General features: G+C 37.7%; 1 protein-coding gene across 1 annotated transcript; it reads left to right on the forward strand.

Annotated features, from left to right (window-relative positions):
- Positions 1-261: 261 nt before the first annotated feature.
- LOC137410417 (kinesin-like protein KIF21A) lies at positions 262-20,440 on the forward strand. The gene is made up of 13 exons (XM_068095836.1): positions 262-383; positions 668-867; positions 2,227-2,388; positions 2,606-2,776; positions 10,810-10,918; positions 11,002-11,140; positions 12,209-12,373; positions 13,205-13,238; positions 13,882-14,058; positions 14,395-14,503; positions 14,587-14,767; positions 18,598-18,717; positions 20,208-20,440. The coding sequence occupies exons 1-12, from the start codon at positions 317-319 to the stop codon at positions 18,635-18,637; spliced, it is 1,554 nt and encodes a 517-aa protein (XP_067951937.1). The 5' UTR covers positions 262-316; the 3' UTR covers positions 18,638-18,717; positions 20,208-20,440.
- Positions 20,441-23,311: the final 2,871 nt, after the last annotated feature.

The raw sequence follows: 23,311 nt of genomic DNA on the forward strand, positions 1-23,311 counted from the left end.
ATGTATAGATACCGGTACTATTCTACCCATATACGTATATACACTGGTAACTATTCTACCCATATACGTATATACACTGGTAACTATTCTACCCATATGAATACTGGTCGAAAGTATTGCTAAAACCTTCATATGCTCATCAGGACTTGATATAATCAGCTGGTTTTTATCATTTCTAATTCTTGTAGAGTCTGACCATCTTCAAGAAGACCTGGCAGAGCTGACAGGAGAGATTTCACTTAAACAAAGAATGATTGAAGAACTCGAAAGGAGCCAGCGACAACTGCAAACAATTCGTCAGCATTACGAGGATGAAATGCTCAACTTGCAGGACCAAATAATGGCTGTTGAACGAGAACGAGACCAGGTCCTAAGCAGCTTAGGTAACCTCCTGTTATAGCTAGTATATGTTAGATCAGCTGTTATAGCTAGTATATGTTAGATCAGCTGTTAATAGTTAATCAGCTAGCTCTTAACAAGTTATAAAGTTCAGTCCATACAGTGCTATGGCTTTGGTGTAATAATCTGTCATTTAGATAGTAATTGGTATGCGTTTGATAATCTTAACGTGTAGCTAGCTTTGCAACCAGCTAATTCGTAACCGGACAGCAGTTACCAGGATAGCAAATACAAATGAAATAAACTGTTATGTGAGTTCCGTTTTCAGGCAGCAAGAAGCAGCAGTCGGAGGAGCGGGTGCGCAAAGTTAAAATGGACTTTGAGAAACGGCTGGATACCATGCAACAGGAGCTCAATAAGGTAAATACTGCCAAGAAGGAGCACGCCAAAATGATGAAGAACCAAGTTGTCTACGACCGGCGCATCAGGGACCTCAGTACTGAACTGAATGAGATGAAGAAGATAAAGGTAGGCTTGCTGACCGATACAAAAGCTGTGTTAGTTAATCCTACAAAGAGAGAAATCACCGCTATATTTATATCTGTGTTAGTTAATCCTACACAGAGAGATATCACCACTATATTTATATGTGTTAGTTAATCCTACACTCTGAGATATCACCACTATATTTATATCTGTGTTAGTTAATCCTACACACAGATATCACCACTATTTTTATATGTGCTAGTTAATCCTACACATAGAGATATCACCACTATATTTATATGTGCTAATTAATCCTACACAGAGATATCACCACTATATTTATATGTGTTAGTTAATCCTACACAGAGAGATATCATGACTATATTTATATGTGCTAGTTAATCCTACACTGAGATATCACCACTATATTTATATGTGTTAGTTAATCCTACACAGAGAGATATCACCACTATATTTATATGTGCTAGTTAATCCTACACAGAGATATCACCACTATATTTATATGTGTTAGTTAATCCTACACAGAGATATCACCACTATATTTATAAGTGTTAGTTAATCCTACACAGAAAGATATCACCACTATATTTATATGTGCTAGTTAATCCTACACAGGGTTATCACCACTATATTTATATGCGTTGGTTAATCCTACACAGAGATATCACCACTATATTTATACGTGTTAGTTAATCCTACACAGAGAGACATCACCACTATATTTATATATGTGTTAGTTAATCCTACACACAGAGATATCACCACTATATTTATATCTGTGTTAGTTAATCCTACACACAGATATCACTACTATATTTATATGTGTTAGTTAATCCTACACAGAGAGATATCACCACTATATTTATATGTGTTAGTTAATCCTACACAAAGAGATAGCACCACTATATTTATATGTGCTAGTTAATCCTACACAGAGAGATATCACCACTATATTTATATATGTGCTAGGTAATCCTACACAGAGAGATATCACCACTATATTTATATGTGCTAGTTAATCCTACACAGAGAGATATCACCACTATATTTATATGTGCTAGTTAATCCTACACAGAGATATCACCACTATATTTATATGTGTTAGTTAATCCTACACAGAGAGATATCACCACTATATTTATATGTGCTAGTTAATCCTACACAAAGAGATATCACCACTATATTTATTTATGTCTTACTTAATCCTACACAGAGAGACATCACTACTATATTTATATCTGTGTTAGTCAGGGAAAAGTTTGAATGGGAAATAATTGTTTGGCGTATGAGTTTTTTGGGATCTTCGTAATGTGTTGACTATTGCACCACCACATGATCTTGGTTTTGGAGATCTCGACAACTATGGTGATGCTATTGCAGGTGCGACTGATGGCACAGATGAAGACGGAGTCAGAGAAGAATAAGATTAGTGACCAACGAAAGAATAAGGAGCTGCTACAGCTGAAAAAAGAGAAGCGGCAACGAGACAATCAGGTGCGCATGTTGGAGTTGCAAAACAGACAGGAAGATGCCATACTCAAGGTTGGTCTTTAACAACACTCAAATGTGGGTCTCTAAGTTTTCAAAGAGTGCCTTCATTAATTACGGGACGAATATAACAGTCTACTGATGTTTTAATTAATTCTGTCGTAAAAAGTAGGTGGCTTGGGATAGCCATCGACATTTCATGTATCCTTGACATATAAATCATTTTTATTTTATCCTAGCCTTTGCATAAGTCAGCGTATTGTGTTGCCAGCGCAAGCACGAAGAGGTCAGTCAGTTGAGGAAAAGACAAAGAGACTCGTCCGCCTCTTCTAGGGTGATGGCCAAAAATAGGGCAAACCTCTCCCATAAAAATTCATCTGGCAAAACTTCATCGTCCTCTGCTTCTAGGCACAAGTCAGCAGCTCTTCTCTTCTCTCCCAAGGTAAATGTTTGCATCGTCTTTTTTAACCTCTTGGTCCTAATCAATCTGCCAAATTTGCTTCAGAATGATTTTCATTTCTGGACAGTATTCTGGTAGCGAATATTAGTTACTGAAGAACAACTTATAGCTGGGCCATAGCACTAACCTGGTCGTAACTTATAGCTGAGATAAAACTAGACAATGTTAAATGAGCAATTGCAGAGTAGATAACTGCTTGTTGCTCAGACGGCGATTTACTATTTGCCTTTTGTTGATACGTCTAGCGCATGTTATCTCATGTCACCTCATGATATCTCACGGCACCTCATGTTATCTCATGTCACCTCATGTTATCTCATGGCACCTCATGTTATCTCATGTCACCTCTTATATCAAAGTTTCTCACAACCTGTTGTTATAATCTCAACTTACTAGTGACTTTTTCTTCTGATTACAGCTAAACCTATAGTAATATAAAATAATCTGCCACTTAAATTGGAAGAGTATTTTTTGTGTATGGCATGTTTCTTATATAAACACATTTTATGTTGTCTTGTCCTCTGTGCTAATGGACACTATGTTTTACTTGATTACTCTAACTCAGGTGGCGAAAAGCAAGTGGGACAAGCTTGAGCGGTACGTTACATCCGTTGTTGTGCGGAAACAGACAATTGCCAACATGGAAGCTGAGATGGATCTTCACATTAGCAAGCGAGAACAGCTCAGCAAGAAGATAGATGCGTACAGTAAAAGGCTGGACACTGCCATTAGGAGAAATGAGGTCGGACACATGTATAGTCATTACTCTTAGGCTCTTAAAACGGGCAAACTTCTTAGCTGACGCATGGCATAAACATCTGCTGCGACTACACAGATCGAGACTACTGAATAACTAGTTATGTTTTACAAGTATCAACCTAGGTCAAGTAAAGATCAAAACATCTATTGGATGTTGTCATTACCCTTATTGGAACATGATTGTATTAATTATATATATATATATATATATATATATATATATATATATATATATATATATATATATATATATATATATATATATATATAGGATATATATATATATATATATATCCTATATATATATAGCAGGAAGTATATATATATATATATATATATATATACTTCCTGCTATATATATATATATATAGCAGGAAGTCAACTCTCATTGGTAATGGGATTTGTGTCCCTTGCCTAAGCTCTGAGCTGCACTGATGAGGCTTCAATAGCCGAAACAGTACTGTCTGTAGCATGAGTATATGCTCCCTTACTTCGGTTTGGTTGAGCACTCTGTGAGAGGTGCGGCACTATTAGCCTTTGTGCAAAGCTCATCACTTTTGTGATTTGAGCACTCTGGTGCCAGCACATTGACTTTCTTAAAGTCTGCGAGGCAACTTAGTTGTTTTGTAGCAGGAAGTCAACTCTCATTGGTAATGGGATTTGTGTCCCTTGCCTAAGCTCTGAGCTGCACTGATGAGGCTTCAATAGCCGAAACAGTACTGTCTGTAGCATGAGTATATGCTCCCTTACTTCGGTTTGGTTGAGCACTCTGTGAGAGGTGCGGCACTATTAGCCTTTGTGCAAAGCTCATCACTTTTGTGATTTGAGCACTCTGGTGCCAGCACATTGACTTTCTTAAAGTCTGCGAGGCAACTTAGTTGTTTCGTAGCAGGAAGTCAACTCTCATTGATAATGGGATTTGTGTCCCTTGCCTAAGCTCTGAGCTGCACTGATGAGGCTTCAATAGCCGAAACAGTACTGTCTGTAGCATGAGTATATGCTCCCTTACTTCGGTTTGGTTGAGCACTCTGTGAGAGGTGCGGCACTATTAGCCTTTGTGCAAAGCTCATCACTTTTGTGATTTGAGCACTCTGGTGCCAGCACATTGACTTTCTTAAAGTCTGCGAGGCAACTTAGTTGTTTCGTAGCAGGAAGTCAACTCTCATTGGTAATGGGATTTGTGTCCCTTGCCTAAGCTCTGAGCTGCACTGATGAGGCTTCAATAGCCGAAACAGTACTGTCTGTAGCATGAGTATATATATATATATATATATATATATATATATATATATATATATATATATATATATATATATATATATCCATATATATCCCATATCTACTATATATATATATATATATATATATATAGTAGATATGGGTAAACCATAGTTTATCATTGCACTAATGTTTGTACAGCTATTTACACTTGTGTTTTCTTAAGAAAAAGATCCATCAACTTATAATCTAAAATCGTCCAACTACAACTTGAAGTCAGGCTAATGAATTGTATCAAACTGCAAGTAAAACTTAGGTCTTTAAAATATTTAATCTAACATATCCTGAAATGTTATGCAAGCAGTTCCAATTTACACCAGTGTTCATCACATATCTTTTACAGCAAGTAATAGCCTTTTTCATATATAAATACTTGTTGGTCATCGTTGTCACTAGTTCAAAGCAACTTTCAAATAAAATCGGTTTACTGTGAAAATGAACAAATTGGTGTCATGATTATGTTAATCAGGGATCAACACTTTTAACCAATCACAAATACATCAGTTTCTTCTATTACTACACAGCCATCAGGGGTGTGTGGTGTTTTTGCAAATAATAATTTTGCCAGCGTAAATAGCCAATGCCTTATTCCTTGTGTTTCTCTGATGTTTTCTGTTCTGTTGAACAGAAAACTCTCTACAGACTCTTATTTGATAATTGCTGGCATAGTCATTACATTGCATAGAGTAATCAGTAATGTCACGGTTACACTATATTGCGCTGCAATTTTGTTGATGATATGTTCAACTCATCTTCATAGCTGCTAAAGTCTGGTTTCCATATCGATTGCGAGACTCCGGCGGTAACTTGCGCAGCAAAACGCTTGCGACGTCAGGATCGGCAGCTTCTGTTCACATCTAAAGCTGCATTGGTAAACATAATCGCATAATCACATAAAATGTTTGCTCGCCACGCCATTTTGATAATGGTGACCTTCACCTGTACAGTGCATTTCAGGAAGGTTTTGCTTGCGGCTATTTGCGAAATTTGAACAGCGCTAAACTCTTGTGTTGACAGCCGGCAACTACCGGTGGTACTCGGCGGTACCCAGCGTGTAGGCTCACATTTCACCGCCATAGCCTGCGGTGCTGTTGCCGGTGCTTTGCGGCATATATGAGAACCACGCGTAAGGTAGTTGTTGTGTAACTCCTATTCATTTGCAGACGACTGTCGCCATGGACCGAGAAGATCAGCTGGAGACGATGAGCACCAATATGACATACATTCAGAGTAACGTGTCTGAGTGCCAAAACAATATCATGCAGATGGAAGAGGAGGCGAAGGTTTGTTCATTTGCTTTTGCTATGCGTCTGCTTAGGCTTGTAGTGACTACTGCTAGCATTTACTAACTTTGCATTGCTTCCTGTCTAAGCATTTACTAACCTCGCATTGCTTCCTGTCCAAGCATTTACTAACCTCGCATTGCTTCCTGTCTAAGCATTTACTAACCTCGCATTGCTTCCTGTCTAAGCATTTACTAACCTTGCATTGCTTCCTGTCTAAGCATTTACTAATCTCGCATTGCTTTCTGTCTAAGCATTTACTAACCTCGCATTGCTTCCTGTCTAAGCATTTACTAATCTCACATTGCTTCCTGTCTAAGCATTTAGTAATCTCGCATTGCTTCCTGTCTAAGCATTTACCTAATATATTTCATCAGTGTGTTGTATGTTTAGTAATTATTCATTGCTTTATTTATCCTTTTTAATGTTACAGCGGGCTTAGCTAGCAATTCCCATTCATCGGCCCGTTCCCATAGATGGCTATACTCGAATTTACGTAAGCGCATGTAAATCAGTAAAGTTATCTTCTACAGTTATGCAGCAACATTTGACTTTGTTAATTCAGAATCTATAATCTTTCACCTTTATTTGACATCCACAATGAGTTCATCTCCTATCGACTGGAAACATTTTCTCAATAATTCACTAGAAGCAGTTCATGTTATGTTTAAAACGCTGCCCCTCTAACAACCTTTAAACCTCATCGTACGACTTGCATGCCCTTTCATACCTATCTTGTCTCTCATATAAAATATTATTATAAGCCAAGATAATCTTTTCACCTGTCGTTATTCACTAGAAGAAATGACACTTTTATTCCTATATCAATAATTTTATTATGGCTCAAATTCTTCTCATAGATTCAAGAAACAGTTAACCTGTTATATATTCTTATAGAATGAACCCCTGCTGTTTTTTTCTTGAGTCCTTTTTCATTAGTTTTTATCAGTTAACAGTACGACAAAACAAGTTACATTTACATATTGCGATAGCTCTTTGGTTTGAGCATCAAATTTGGTCATTGCTTTTGCAATCACAACGCAACTCGAAGAACTGGTTGTTATATTGCTTGTAATGATGTCTCTGAACCATATTACAAAATGTGCTCATTACACATACTACCTTACTTGTTAGGATGAGACTAGCTTGACAAAAGCTTTGGATGTCTTCTCTGTTGATGAAAGCAAGTATCTGTTGGAGCACCTTCTCTCACTCGCTCTCACTCAGGGCTTTGCTTGTACTCAGAAAGAATCTCAATTCAAGGAGTTGACTGCTCGCTACGATAAAATGCAGATGGATTCCAGGTTACGGGATCAGCTTTTAGACCAGGTTTTGCAGGATTCCGGGATAACTATACAGTCGCAACAAGAATGTAAGCCGGCCAAATATTCTAAACACTCTACGTTTACTACCATAGTGTTAAGGATTATCAAAGAGAATGTGAAATGTCTTGCAGATGGTTGTAGTTATAAGCGGTGTTACCTTCTCTTGTGTTAAAATCTACCTGTAGTTATAAGCTGTGGTTCACCTTCTCTTGTGTTAAGATCTACCTGTAGTTATAAGCTGTGGTACCTTCTCTTGTGTTAAGATCTACCTGTAGTTATAAGCTGTGTTACCTTCTCTTGTGTTAAAATCTACCTGTAGTTATAAGCTGTGGTTCACCTTCTCTTGTGTTAAGATCTACCTGTAGTTATAAGCTGTGGTACCTTCTCTTGTGTTAAGATCTACGTGTAGTTATAAGATGTGTTACCCTCTCTTGTGTTAAAATCTACCTGTAGTTATAAGCTGTGGTTCACCTTCTCTTGTGTTAAGATCTACCTGTAGTTATAAGCTGTGGTACCTTCTCTTGTGTTAAGATCTTCTCTTGTGTTAAGGTTAATGTGATTGTTTCTATTTGCATCAGTTTACTGGACATTTAATCTTTTTCGAAATTTTTTTAAAGCACTAGTGCAATAAAATGACTATTAAAATACATGACTACGGACATTGCATTAATTCATGTTTGTGAATGCAAGTAAAATTTTATAGGGTGAGCTCCAGCAAATCTATCTATGACAGCTACAAGTTCACATACACAGTAAATAGTATTTATAGTAAATAGCTACTATCAGTTTTAGTAGCTTTTAGCTCTCTGTATGACAGACCTTAACTCACTCTGTATGACAGGCCTTAACTCGCTCTGTATGACAGGCCTTAACTCACTCTGTATGACCGGCCTTACCTTACTCTGTATGACAGGCTTTAACTTACTCTGTATGACAGGCTTTAACTTGATGGCAAATGGCAAAATGGCAGATGGCAAATTATGTCTCCTGCTGAAGCAACACCTTCTAGATTTAGTTGAAAGTAAAAAAAGATCAACCTTCGAGTATCCAGAAATTTATTAAACAACCAAGATAAAATAGAAATGCTATCAGGGTAAGAAAGTGTGTGTTAAAACTCATTGACAATTTTGAAGTTTGCTTGAAATTGGGTATATATTTTTAAATCTTCAAATTTTCCTCCATTAATTCATAAAAATTTAAAACCCAAAACTGATGAAAAGAGAATTATTTGCTAATCAATAAAGGCATTATTTTGGGATTCGTCATGCTCAGTTTAAAAGCACAGGCTCATATGAGCATCTATTTATGCATTGCAGCATACTAGTGTCATGGTAGCATACTTGTGTTATGGCAGCATACCTTTGTCATGGCAGCATACTAGTGTCATGGCAGCATACTAGTGTCATGGCAGCATACTAGTGTAATGGCAAATACGTGTGTCATGGCAGCATACTAGTGTCATCACAGCATATTTGTACCATTGTCGCATACTACTGTCACTAGCAGGAACTATTTTCATGACCAGGCATTTGCAGATGTATAAAAAGAAATTGTGTGTTAATAAAAGGGTGACAATTCTGTAACTGGTATAGGCTTAAATTTTAGTATAAAAAAGTTCATGAAAGGGTCTCTCCAAATTTAAATATTCCATTTCGCACTATGAGCTATAATGATTCTCTGGCTCTGCAGGCTGAATTTTATTCTGCTATTTTAATTTCAGCAGAGATAAATCACAGTTGACCACTTCTGAAATAAAAGACGTGCGGTTGACACCCCCATCCTCGCCATCGCTGAGCAGGAGACGCCAGCCACTCCAGGACTCTGACAGTACTAATGTATTCATGAGGCTCACCAACACACAAACTGGCGGCACACAAAACAAATAGGCGCAGAGCTTTGGCACCGTCAGCAGCTGTGACAAAGTAATGAGGCCCAAGTTTTCAAGTTTAACCTGTTGAACTACTTACGTAATTGTCTTCATGTGTTGACTAACAAATTATGAGCTGGATTTGCATGTATGTGAGTCTATACAGCCTAATACTAACTTACTGTGATACCTCCAACATCATTAAAATCATTCAAAAACAAATATTAACCGAGCATGGAAAAAACATTTCATAATCACGATGATGAACAGTCGCGTGTTTCTAGAGCATTGCTGACTGAGTACTGCTGCAAAAAGTCTCAGACTGAACAAACAGTTGCCCTAATGCCATTCCCCTAAAGATATACTATTCGGCTCACATTGGACTAAATAGGAATATTGCATCTCTTAGAAATTAGAAACTCAGGCTAGAATTAGTGTTGTTAGTCTCAAATAGCAAGAATTAACAAAGAGTGCGCACCAAATCGCAGAGTGGTTTGTTATAACAGATGCGTTTCACTGCCTTGAAGGGGCCAACTCAATTTTGGCGTTATCAGCTCTTAGATAAAAGCCCAATGCGTAAACCTTTTGAATGGCCCTACAATACGTTTTCTGTAGTCTATGATTTTTACCATGCGACAATGTATTGTAAACAACCTCGCTACATCATGTGTCTGGTACACTTGTCTACACACAATCTATACACAATCTAGGCAACTAGTTGGGCAATTGACCTTATGACCTTGTGTATCTTGACTAGAGAGGTGATACTAGCCATGGCATCCTAGGAGTAACTTGTAACTAAGCAAGTGCTTACAAATGTTTGCTTTTCAAACAACACGAGTGATTAGCCAGATGAGCAAACAATAGGCATTCGTAGTCCATAGTAGTCCCATTGTATAACGACTTGGAGAGGTTTATTTATGACGATAATATTGAGCGATGCTGCTCCAAAGTACTCCTATTGTAGCGCGTTGCTTCATGAGCCTCTATTTTGATTGCTATGAGTTGGCAAATCGCTACTCTTTCAACTAGCCGCACTTTTTGCCTTTGGTGTTCTAGTAGCACACCAAACCACGGACTGCAGCACCTCTTCTTTACAAGAAAATAATAATTTTAGGAATCGTTATGATTTTAATGTTAGTTTTTCTAGGCTAAGCGATGCACTCTTTGATATAGTAAAATGGCTAGAGAGCATTAAATTAGCATTAGACTAACTACACGATATGCAAGTAAAATAATTATACGTTGAAAGCATAATTTTTATTCCCCATAAGCCTTTAAAACGATTGACGTAAAAAATTTCACTAATAGAACATTGGGGTGAAGATATTTTCGAGTCATCTTTATACCTGCAGTAGATCATTTATAGGAGGTATGATTGGTTTCTGTCTAAGAGCTATGTATGTGTAACCTTATCAAATTGTAATAGCGATGTTGTTACTAGAAGCTCAGCAACATTGTTACTTAAATTTACATGTTTTCATTTTGGTGGGTCTCTTGCAGGTGACAAATTCCAACCAGAGTCTCATATGTGTAAAGAAGACAGTTGGTCACACAAAGGCTGTACTATCTATATGTGCCGCCGACAATCTTTTGGTTTCTGGCAGTAAAGGTAAGTGTCAACTTGACTCTAATCTAACGCACTAACATATTTTAATACCTCATAATTGACCTGCGTTTCCTTTTGTCTCGCAGACTTGACGTGCAAAGTGTGGGACATGTCAATTGGTTCAGAAGTTTTGTGTCTTGGTGGCCACCCTAACTATGTCTCCAAAGTTCGATATTGCGAGGTCAACTGGCTTGTCTACACTGTCTCCAATTCATTTGTCAAAATGTGGGACATGTATAACAGTGATCAGGTAAGCCTAGCTCGACTCATACTTACTTGCTTTCAGATGCAATTACATTTATATGGCTACTTGTTACCTTCTCTACCACACATACAGTCAAACTGTCTAACATAAGATATTACAGTTAGTTCCTATCGTAAAGGTTAGTTCCTATCATAACGGTTAGTTCCTATCGTAACGGTTAGTTCCTATTGTAAAGGTTAGTTCCTATCATAACGGTTAGTTCCTATCGTAACGGTTAGTTCCTATCGTAACGGTTAGTTCCTATCCTTGCGGTTAGTTCTTATGATAATGGTTAGTTCCTATCCTTACGGTTAGTTCCTATCAAAACGGTTAATTCCTATCCTTACGGTTAGTTCCTATCCTTACGGTTAGTGCCTATCATAACGGTTAGTTCCTATCGTTACGGTTAGTTCCTATCATAACGATTTGTTGCTATCGTAATGGTTAGTTCCTATCGTAACGGTTAGTTCTTATCGTAACGGTTAGTTCCTATCGTAACGGTTAGTTCGTATCCTTACGGTTAGTTCCTATTGTTACGGTTAGTTCCTATAATAACTGTTAGTTTTTATCATAACAGTTTGTTCTTACCATAACGGTTAGTTCTTATCCTTACGGTTAGTTCTTATCATAACGGTTAGTTCCTATCGTAATGGTTAGTTTCTATCATAACGGTTAGTTCGTATCCTTACGGTTAGTTCCTATCATAATGGGTAGTTCCTATAATAACTGTTAGTTCCTATCGTAACGGTTAGTTCCCATCGTAAATGTTAGTTCTAATCGTAACGGTTAGTTCCTATCGTAACGGTTAGTTCCGATCGTAACGGTTAGTTCCCATCGTAACGGTTAGTTCCTATCGTAACGGTTAGTTCCTATCGTAACGGTTAGTTCCTATTCTTGCGGTTAGTTCCTATCAAAACGGTTAGTTTCTATCATAACGGTTAGTTCCTATCATAACCGTTAGTTCCTATCATAACGGTTAGTTCCTATTATAGTGAATACTGTCCCAACAGAGATGGACACAATGTGAGGTTTTATATCTTATGTTGCAGTTCCTCTGGTCTGGTGCATGACAGTATCCCTGTGGAGCCAGCGTCGAGCAGTCAGGCCATTCTCCAACAGGGAGAGCAGCAGATATTTGATATCCAAGTCAGCAGAGATGGACATAAACTATACACAACTACTGGAACCATCGTTCGGCTCTGGGACCTCAATACGTAAGTTGATGCGTTTTTTTCAGTTACGATCCCTAGAATAAAAATCTACATTTGTTAGTTTGTATGTTGTCCACAAATGTAATGTTGTTGCTAAGAATCCCTCTGATAATGATGGATTTAGTTTGGATGCCGGCTTGTCTTCAATTTCCTTGTAAATATTTGTGTATATTATAGTTTGAGGATTTTCCAGTTAAAAAAATTGAAGATTACGAAAATTAGAGAATTCTGAGGCACACACTCTCATTGACAGCTATTTCTGTTAAAAGCACTTTAAAAATATTAGTATTAGTAACTGTAGTTACCAAGGTTAACATAATATTTTGTCATTAATTTTTAGTGTGTACATCACATAAAATTTGAGAAGGAGTGAATGATTGATTTCAGTATATCAGTTTTTCCTGGTAATTACTCAATCCAATCGTGATCCCACTTGATGGCCTAGAGATCAGAGTCAATATAAAATACGTCAGACCTAGTCATTGCTGCATTGTTGGGCCTATCTGGTTCAGTCTCACCAGATCAATCTGTCAGTACGAAAATATAAAAGTTTGATGATTTTCACCAAGGGGTGTTTGTATTAAATAATCATGATGGGCTTCTACACCCCTCTATACGACATTTTTATGTTACGAAGCCAACACCGGAACAAATTGATTTCGTATGGCAAGGGTCTAATGCAAATGTAACAAGCAAAATTATAGATAGGTAAAATAATAAAAAATATGAAAAGGTTTTCATAGCACATCCAAGGTGGGATACTTCTCGATATATCTACTAGCTAGTATATTGCACTTACTGTCATTAGAGGTAGCTGCTGACTTCTGCTTCTAGGCACAAGTCAGCAGCTCTTCTCTTCTCTCCCAAGGTAAATGTTTGCATCGTCTTTTTTAACCTCTTGGTCCTAATCAATCTGCCAAATTTGCTTCAGAATGATTTTCATTTTTGGACAGTATTCTGGTAGCGAATGTTAGTTACTGAAGAACAACTTATAGCTGGGCCATAGCACTAACCTGGTCGTAACTTATAGCTGAGATAAAACTAGACAATGTTAAATGAGCAATTGCAGAGTAGATAACTGCTTGTTGCTCAGACGGCGATTTACTATTTGCCTTTTGTTGATACGTCTAGCGCATGTTATCTCATGTCACCTCATGTTATCTCACGGCACCTCATGTTATCTCATGTCACCTCGTGTTATCTCACGGCACCTCATGTTATCTCATGTCACCTCATGTTATCTCATGTCACCTCATGTTATCTCATGGCACCTTATGTTATTTCATGTCACCTCTTATATCAAAGTTTCTCACAGCCTGTTGTTATAATCTCAACTTACTAGGGACTTTTTCTACTGATTACAGCTAAACCTAAAGTAATATAAAATAATCTGCCACTTAAATTTGAAGAGTATTTTTTGTGTATGGCATGTTTCTTATATATACACATTTTATGTTGTCTTGTTCTCTGTGCTAATGGACACTACGTTTTACTCGATTACTCTAACTCAGGTGGCGAAAAGCAAGTGGGACAAGCTTGAGCGGTACATTACATCCGTTGTTGTGCGGAAACAGACAATTGCCAACATGGAAGCTGAGATGGATCTTCACATTAGCAAGCGAGAACAGCTCAGCAAGAAGATAGATGCGTACAGTAAAAGGCTGGACACTGCCATTAGGAGAAATGAGGTCGGACACATGTATAGTCATTACTCTTAGGCTCTTGAAACGGGCAAATTTCTTAGCTGACGTATGGCATAAACATCTGCTGCGACTACACAGATCGAGACTACTGAATAACTAGTTATGTTTTACAAGTATCAACCTAGGTCAAGTAAAGATCAAAACATCTATTGGATGTTGTCATTACCCTGATTGGAAAAGGATTGTATTAATTATATATATATATATATATATATATATATATATATAATTAATACAATCATGTTCCAATAAGGGTAATGACAACATCCAATAGATGTTTTGATCTTTACTTGACCTAGGTTGATAGTGGGTCTCTTGCAGGTGACAAGTTCCAACCAGAGTCTCATATGTGTAAAGAAGGCAGTTGGTCACACAAAGGCTGTACTATCTATATGTGCCGCCGACAATCTTTTGGTTTCTGGCAGTAAAGGTAAGTGTCAACTTGACTCTAATCTAACGCACTAACATATTCTAATACCTCATAATTGACCTGCGTTTCCTTTTGTCTCGCAGACTTGACGTGCAAAGTGTGGGACATGTCAATTGGTTCAGAAGTTTTGTGTCTTGGTGGCCACCCTAACTATGTCTCCAAAGTTCAATATTGCGAGGTCAACCGGCTTGCCTACACTGTCTCCAATTCATTTGTCAAAATGTGGGACATCCGAGCTGGAGCTAAATGTATAACAGTGCTCAGGTAAGCCTAGCTCGACTCATACTTACTTGCTTTCAGATGCAATTACATATATATGGCTACTTGTTACCTTCTCTACCACACATACAGTCAAACTGTCCAACATAAGATATTACAGTTAGCTCCTATCATAACGGTTAGTTCCTATCATAACAGTTAGTTCCTATCGTAATGGGTAGTTCCTATAATAACTGTTAGTTCCTATCGTAACGGTTAGTTCCTATCGTAAAGGTTAGTTCCTATCATAGCGGTTAGTTCCTATCGTAACGGTTAGTTCCTATTGTAACGGTTAGTTCCTATCGTAACGGTTAGTTCCTATCCTTGCGGTTAGTTCTTATGATAACGGTTAGTTCCTATCCTTACGGTTAGTTCCTATCAAAACGGTTAATTCCTATCTTTACGGTTAGTTCCTATCCTTACGGTTAGTGCCTATCATAACGGTTAGTTCCTATCGTTACGGTTAGTTCCTATCATAACGATTTGTTGCTATCGTAATGGTTAGTTCCTATCGTAACGGTTAGTTCTTAGCGTAACGGTTAGTTCCTATCGTAAAGGTTAGTTCCTATCATAACGGTTAGTTCCTATCGTAACGGTTAGTTCCTATCATAACAGTTAGTTCCTATCGTAATGGGTAGTTCCTATAATAACTGTTAGTTGCTATCGTAACGGTTAGTTCCTATCGTAAAGGTTAGTTCCTATCATAACGGTTAGTTCCTATCGTAACGGTTAGTTCCTATCCTTGCGGTTAGTTCTTATGATAACGGTTAGTTCCTATCCTTACGGTTAGTTCCTACTATATATATATATATATATATATATATATATATTCCAAAGTAGTGTGTTAAAGCTGCCAAATAGTGCTCAATGAATGATCAGAGCTTAAATATAAAATTTATTCATGTAAAACCTTAGATAAAAAACATCCTAAAGATCGCTACAACTCTCGACCTAGACGACAGGATTAATGGCATGACCCAACGAGACGCATTTATCACATTGAAAGACCACAAAACCAACTTCAAAGAGAACCCTGCATGTAGATTAATAAACCCTGCTAAATCAAACATCGGATGCATAAGCAAAGCAATTCTCGACCGCATAAACTGTAACATCAGCAAGAGTCTAAACATCAACCAGTGGAAAAACACCGCAGAGGTCATTACCTGGTTCAAGAATATCCAGAACAGAGATAGAGCTATCTTTATAGAGTTTGACGTAGTCAATTTCTACCCCTCTATCTCAGCCGAACTCCTCCAATCAGCTTTGAAATTTGCATCGAACTACGATAACATTACACCTGAGGACACAGACATCATCATGCACACCAAACAATCAGTGTTATTCAACGGAAATACAACGTGGGGCAAAAAGGGAGAAAACTCCCATTTTGACGTGACAATGGGGAGTTACGACGGAGCTGAAACGTGCGAATTAATTGGCTCATTCTTACTACACGAGATCAGTAAAAAGCACAGCATCAACCTAGGACTGTATAGAGATGACGGTTTGGCAGTAACAAGATCTACACCTCGCCAAGCCGAAAAACTAAAAAAAGACCTCTGCCTTATATTCAAGAAGCACGGACTAAACATCACAGCCGAAACCAACAAAAAGGTGACACACTTCCTAGACGTCACATTCGACCTAACAACTGGGAAATACTCACCGTACAACAAACCCAATAACATCCCGTCATACATCCACACTCAATCCAACCACCCACCCTGCATTATAAAGCAGCTACCTCAAGCAATCAATCACCGACTATCAGCAATCTCATCCGATGCTAGTGAGTTCAACCGAGCAGCACCACCGTACCAGCAGGCATTGGCAACAAGCGGATATTCACACCAGCTGAAATTCACACCCCATGAAACCACTACACCAACTAAACAACACAGGCGACGAAGAAAAATCACATGGTTCAACCCACCATATAGCAGAAACGTGGCAAATAACATCGGTCAGACATTCATCAAAATATTAAATAAATCTTTTCCGAGCAATCACCCTCTAAGAAAGCTATTTAATAGAAACAACACAAAGATTGGCTACAGCTGCATGCCTAACATCAAACAAACCATCGACAATCACAATAAGAAGCTTTTGAACAACGCCTCGACGCACCCAGCAAACAACAAAGCATGCAACTGTCGCGCACCAAATGAATGCCCTCTCGAAGGAAACTGTCTTAGCAAGTCGCTCATTTACCAAGCTGTAGTCACCGCAGACGACGGTAGCAAACCTACAGAAAGTTATATTGGCCTCACAGAAAATTCCTTTAAGACACGATTCAGCGGCCACATGTCATCTTTCAGGCACCAGGACAAGCGGTCTGCCACAGAGCTTAGTGGCTACATCTGGCAGCTAAAAGGCCTGAACACACCGTATACGATTAAATGGAAAATCATTCAACACGCAAGGCCATACGACCCAGCCACCAAGCGTTGTAACCTGTGCATATCAGAAAAGTATATCATCCTCACAAAGCCAGAAATGAGCTCACCCAACAAGCGTAATGAGCTAGCTTCCACATGCCGACATTCTGCTAAATACACACTACAAAATGCAATTACATAGCTATCAGTCGTTATAGTAATTACACCTTTCTTATATATAACTCAGTTGGACCAAAACAATTTTATCTGATGATTGTCTGCGTAACAGACATGAAACTAATAGTAATGAAGTTGTTTTTTATCTAAGGTTTTACATGAATAAATTTTATATATATATATATATATATATATATATATATATATATATATAGTAGATATGGGTAAACCTTAGTTTATCATTGCACTAATGTTTGTACAGATATTTACACTTGTGTTTTCTTAAGAAAAAGATCCATCAACTTATAATCTAAAATCGTCCAACTACAACTTGAAGTCAGGCTGATGAATTGTATCAAACTGCAAGTAAAACTTAGGTCTTCAAAATATTTAATCTAACATATCCTGAAATGTTATGCAAGCAGTTCCAATTTACACCAGTGTTCATCACATATCTTTTACAGCAAGTAACACCCTTTTTCATATATAAATACTTGTTGGTCATCGTTGTCACTAGTTCAAAGCAACTTTCAAATAAAATCGGTTTACTGTGAAAATGAACAAATTGGTGTCATGATTATGTTAATCAAGGATAAACACTTTTAACCAATCACAAATACATCAGTTTCTTCTATTACTACACAGCCATCAGGGGTGTGTGGTGTCTTTGCAAATAATAATTTTGCCAGCGTAAATAGCCATTGCCTTATTCCTTGTGTTTCTCTGATGTTTTCTGTTCTGTTGAACAGAAAACTCCCTACAGACTCTTATTTGATAATTGCTGGCATAGTCATTACATTGCATAGAGTAATCAGTAATGTCACGGTTACACTATATTGCGCTGCAATTTTGTTGATATGTTCAACTCATCTTCATAGCTGCTAAAGTCTGGTTTCCATATCGATTGCGAGACTTCGGCGGTAACTTGCGCAGCAAAACGCTTGCGACGTTAGGATCGGCAGCTTCTGTTCACATCTAAAGCTGCATTGGTAAACATAATCGCATAATCACATAAAATGTTCGCTCCCCACGCACTTTTGATAATGTGACCTTCACCTGTACAGTGCATTTCAGGAAGGTTTTGCTTGCGGCTATTTGCGAAATTTGAACAGCGCTAAACTTTTGTGTTGTGCCGGCAACTACCGGTGGTACTCGGCGGTACCCGGCGTGTAGGCTCACATTTCACCGCCATAGCCTGCGGTGCTGTTGCCGGTGCTTTGCGGCATATATGAGAACCACGCTTAAGGTAGTTGTTGTGTAACTCCTATTCATTTGCAGAGGACTGTCACCATGGACCGAGAAGATCAGCTGGAGTTGATGAGCACCAATATGACATACATTCAGAGTAACGTGTCTGAGTGCCAAAACAATATCATGCAGATGGAAGAGGAGGCGAAGGTTTGTTCATTTGCTTTTGCTATGCGTCTGCTTAGGCTTGTAGTGACTACTGCTAGCATTTACTAACTTTGCATTGCTTCCTGCCTAAGCATTTACTAACCTCACATTGCTTCCTGTCTAAGCATTTACTAACCTCGCATTGCTTCCTGTCTAAGCATTTACTAACCTCGCATTGCTTTTTGTTTAAGCATTTACTAACCTCGCATTGCTTCCTGTCTAAGCATTTACTAACCTTGCATTGCTTCCTGTCTAAGCATTTACTAACCTTGCATTGCTTCCTGTCTAAGCATTTACTAATCTCGCATTGCTTTTTGTCTAAGCATTTACTAACCTCGCATTGCTTCCTGTCTAAGCATTTACTAATCTCACATTGCTTCCTGTCTAAGCATTTACTAACCTCGCATTGCTTCCTGTCTAAGCATTTACTAATCTCGCATTGCTTCCTGTCTAAGCATTTAGTAATCTCGCATTGCTTTCTGTCTAAGCATTTACTAACCTCGCATTGCTTCCTGTCTAAGCATTTACTAACCTTGCATTGCTTCCTGTCTAAGCATTTACTAATCTCGCATTGCTTTCTGTCTAAGCATTTACTAACCTCGCATTGCTTCCTGTCTAAGCATTTACTAATCTCACATTGTTTCCTGTCTAAGCATTTAGTAATCTCGCATTGCTTCCTGTCTAAGCATTTACCTAATATATTTCATCAGTGTTTAGTATGTTTGGTGTTTAGTATGTGTTTGTATGTTTAGTAATTATTCATTGCTTTATTTATCCTTTTTAATGTTACAGCGGGCTTAGCTAACAACTCCCATTTATCGGCCCGTTCCCATAGATGGCTATACTCGAATTTACGTAAGCGCATGTAAATCAGTAAAGTTATCTTCTACAGTCATGCAGCAACATTTGATTTTGTTAATTCAGAATCTATAATCTTTCACCTTTATTTGACATCCACAATGAGTTCATCTCCTATCGACTGGAAACATTTTCTCAATAATTCACTAGAAGCAGTTCATGTTATGTTTAAAACGCTACCCCTCTAACAACCTCTAAACCTCATCGTACGACTTGCATGCCCTTTCATATCTATCTTGTCTCTTATATAAAATATTATTATAAGCCAAGATAATCTTTTCACCTGTCGTTATTCACTAGAAGAAATGACACTTTTATTCCTATATCAATAATTTTATTATGGCTCAAATTCTTCTCATAGATTCAAGAAACAGTTAACATGTTATATATTCTTATAGAATGAACCCCTGCTGTTTTTTTCTTGAGTCCTTTTTCATTAGTTTTTATCAGTTTATATTACGACAAAACAAGTTACATTTACATATTGCGATAGCTCTTTGGTTTGAGCATCAAATTTGGTCATTGCTTTTGCAATCACAACGCAACTCGAAGAACTGGTTGTTATATTGCTTGTAATGATGTCTCTGAACCATATTACAAAATGTGCTCATTACACATACTACCTTACTTGTTAGGATGAGACTAGTTTGACAAAAGCTTTGGATGTCTCCTCTGTTGATGAAAGCAAGTATCTGTTGGAGCACCTTCTCTCACTCGCTCTCACTCAGGGCTTTGCTTGTACTCAGAAAGAATCTCGATTCAAGGAGTTGACTGCTCGCTACGATAAAATGCAGATGGATTCCAGGTTACGGGATCAGCTTTTAGACCAGGTTTTGCAGGATTCCGGGATAACTATACAGTCGCAACAAGAATGTAAGCCGGCCAAATATTCTAAACACTCTACGTTTACTACCATGGTGTTAAGGATTATCAAAGAGAATGTGAAATGTCTTGCAGATGGTTGTAGTTATAAGCTGTGTTACCTTCTCTTGTGTTAAGATCTACCTGTAGTTATAAGCTGTGGTACCTTCTCTTGTGTTAAGATCTACCTGTAGTTATAAGCTGTGTTACCTTCTCTTGTGTTAAAATCTACCTGTAGTTATAAGCTGTGGTTCACCTTCTCTTGTGTTAAGATCTACCTGTAGTTATAAGCTGTGGTACCTTCTCTTGTGTTAAGATCTACCTGTAGTTATAAGATGTGTTACCTTCTCTTGTGTTAAGATCTACCTGTAGTTATAAGCTATGGTACCTTCTCTTGTGTTAAGATCTTCTCTTGTGTTAAGGTTAATGTGATTGTTTCTATTTGCATCAGTTTACTGGACATTTAATCTTTTTCGAAATTTTTTTAAAGCACTAGTGCAATAAAATGACTATTAAAATACATGACTACGGACATTGCATTAATTCATGTTTGTGAATGCAAGTAAAATTTTATAGGGTGAGCTCCAGCAAATCTATCTATGACAGCTACAAGTTCACATACACAGTAAATAGTATTTATAGTAAATAGCTACTATCAGTCTTAGTAGCTTTTAGCTCTCTGTATGACAGGCCTTAACTCACTCTGTATGACAGGCCTTAACTCACTCTGTATGACAGGCCTTAACTTACTCTGTATGACAGGCTTTAACTTACTCTGTATGACAGGCTTTAACTTACTCTGTATGACAGGCTTTAACTTGCTCCGTATGACAGGCTTTAACTTACTCTGCATGACAGGCCTTAACTCACTCTGTATGACAGGCTTTAACTTACTCTGTATGATAGGCCTTAACTTACTCTGTATGACAGGCCTTAACTCACTCTGTATGACAGGCCTTAACTTACTCTGTATGACAGGCTTTAACTTACTCTGTATGACAGGCTTTAACTTACTCTGTATGACAGGCCTTAACTCACTCTGTATGACAGGCTTTAACTCACTCTGTATGACTGGCCTTAACTTACTCTGTATGACAGGCTTTAACTCACTCTGTATGACAGGCCTTAACTCACTCTGTATGACAGGCTTTAACTTACTCTGTATGACAGGCCTTAACTTACTCTGTATGACAGGCCTTAACTCACTCTGTATGACAGGCCTTAACTTACTCTGTATGACAGGCTTTAACTCACTCTGTATGACAGGCTTTAACTCACTCTGTATGACAGGCCTTAACTTACTCTGTATGACAGGCTTTAACTTACTCTGTATGACAGGCTATAACTTACTCTGTATGACAGCCCTTAACTTGCTCCGTATGACAGGCCTTAACTTACTCCATATGACAGGCTTTAACTCGCTCCGTATGACAGGCCTTAACTTACTCCGTATGACAGGCTTTAACTTACTCTGTATGACAGGCCTTAACTTACTCTGTATGACAGGCCTTAACTTACTCTGTATGACAGCCCTTAACTTGCTCCGTATGACAGGCTTTAACTTACTCTGTATGACAGCCTTTAACTTACTCTGTATGACAGGCCTTAACTTACTCTGTATGACAGGCCTTAACTTGCTCCGTATGACCGGCCTTAACCTACTTTTTCTGCCTGCGGAGATCTAGAACGGTATAGCAGTGGCACTAGTGGTGATAGTTCTGTGCAAACACTTCCTACTGAAATGGATAACAATTCCGTTTCTTCAATACCTCAGGTAATACTGACCTTTATTGATTTATTGAACAGGCATTTATTATTAATTTCAATAACTCTGCACGCATTGTTCAATCATTGTTAAGTGTCAGTAAGATGCGAATGGATATTTGAATAAATTACAAAGACAATTTGAATCAATGTCGTTGTTTATTTGGCAAAACACAGTTTTGTTAACCTAATAATTATATTACATGTTTTATATAGTATGCTTTTAAGTTGTTGTTGTTAAGGCAGAAAAAAACTAGCTGGATTCTGTAAAGTCTGACCTTTTTTAACCAATCAATTTATTCTCTCTCAAAACCAACAGTAAAACTTACACAACAAAATTTCCTTAAAAACGCTAATAATAACAACTAATGATAATAAAAAATCTAACAAGAATGTCATGGCCTTCGCCTGGTAAAGGCTAATTCGCACTCGTCCATTTATTTGTCAATGTGACGCGTTATTTCGTGTGTCTAGCCACAACAGCCTCAACTCTTACACATTTTGACACATTTTTTAAATGTAAGTCAGTGGCTGTCATTTGTTGCTTTTCTTCTTAACGCCACAAAAAACGTAGCGTTCATGTATCTTTTGTAATTAACTTGAAACTTTCAGAGCTACAAACTATTTGATACATTTTACATGATTAACTTATGTTTTAGCTCTGTCACAACTGCTAGTTACATTTTTCTTAGTCAAATAGTATTTGAACATTGTGCTTTACCAACTTATGTAAACTTTGTTGAACGCAAATAATATTGAAAGTTAGCCTATCTATAAATTATTTATCTGTAATTTTTAAAAAAGAATTGAATTCTATGTTAGAGTATTAAATGAGGTGTCTCTAGACTATTGTTCACTTGGGGGCAAAATCTGAGTTTTTCAGAAGTATTAAAGACCACCAACTAAGGTGAAATCTACAGTTTGTTAACAGTAATGGTATACAACTTGTTAAGTAAGTTATTGCCATAATAAGTCTACGCCATAATAAGCTAAGGCGGGTAAGGTATATCATGTAACAATTAATTCGATAATGTTTTGCTAGACTAACACAAGGAAGAGCAGCTCGCTAGAAGCAGTAAGCGTAGTGCGCAAGTCTAGATTACTTTCATTGATC

Source organism: Watersipora subatra, unplaced genomic scaffold (assembly GCF_963576615.1).
Source record: "Watersipora subatra unplaced genomic scaffold, tzWatSuba1.1 SCAFFOLD_42, whole genome shotgun sequence".
NCBI classification, from domain to species: domain Eukaryota; kingdom Metazoa; phylum Bryozoa; class Gymnolaemata; order Cheilostomatida; family Watersiporidae; genus Watersipora; species Watersipora subatra.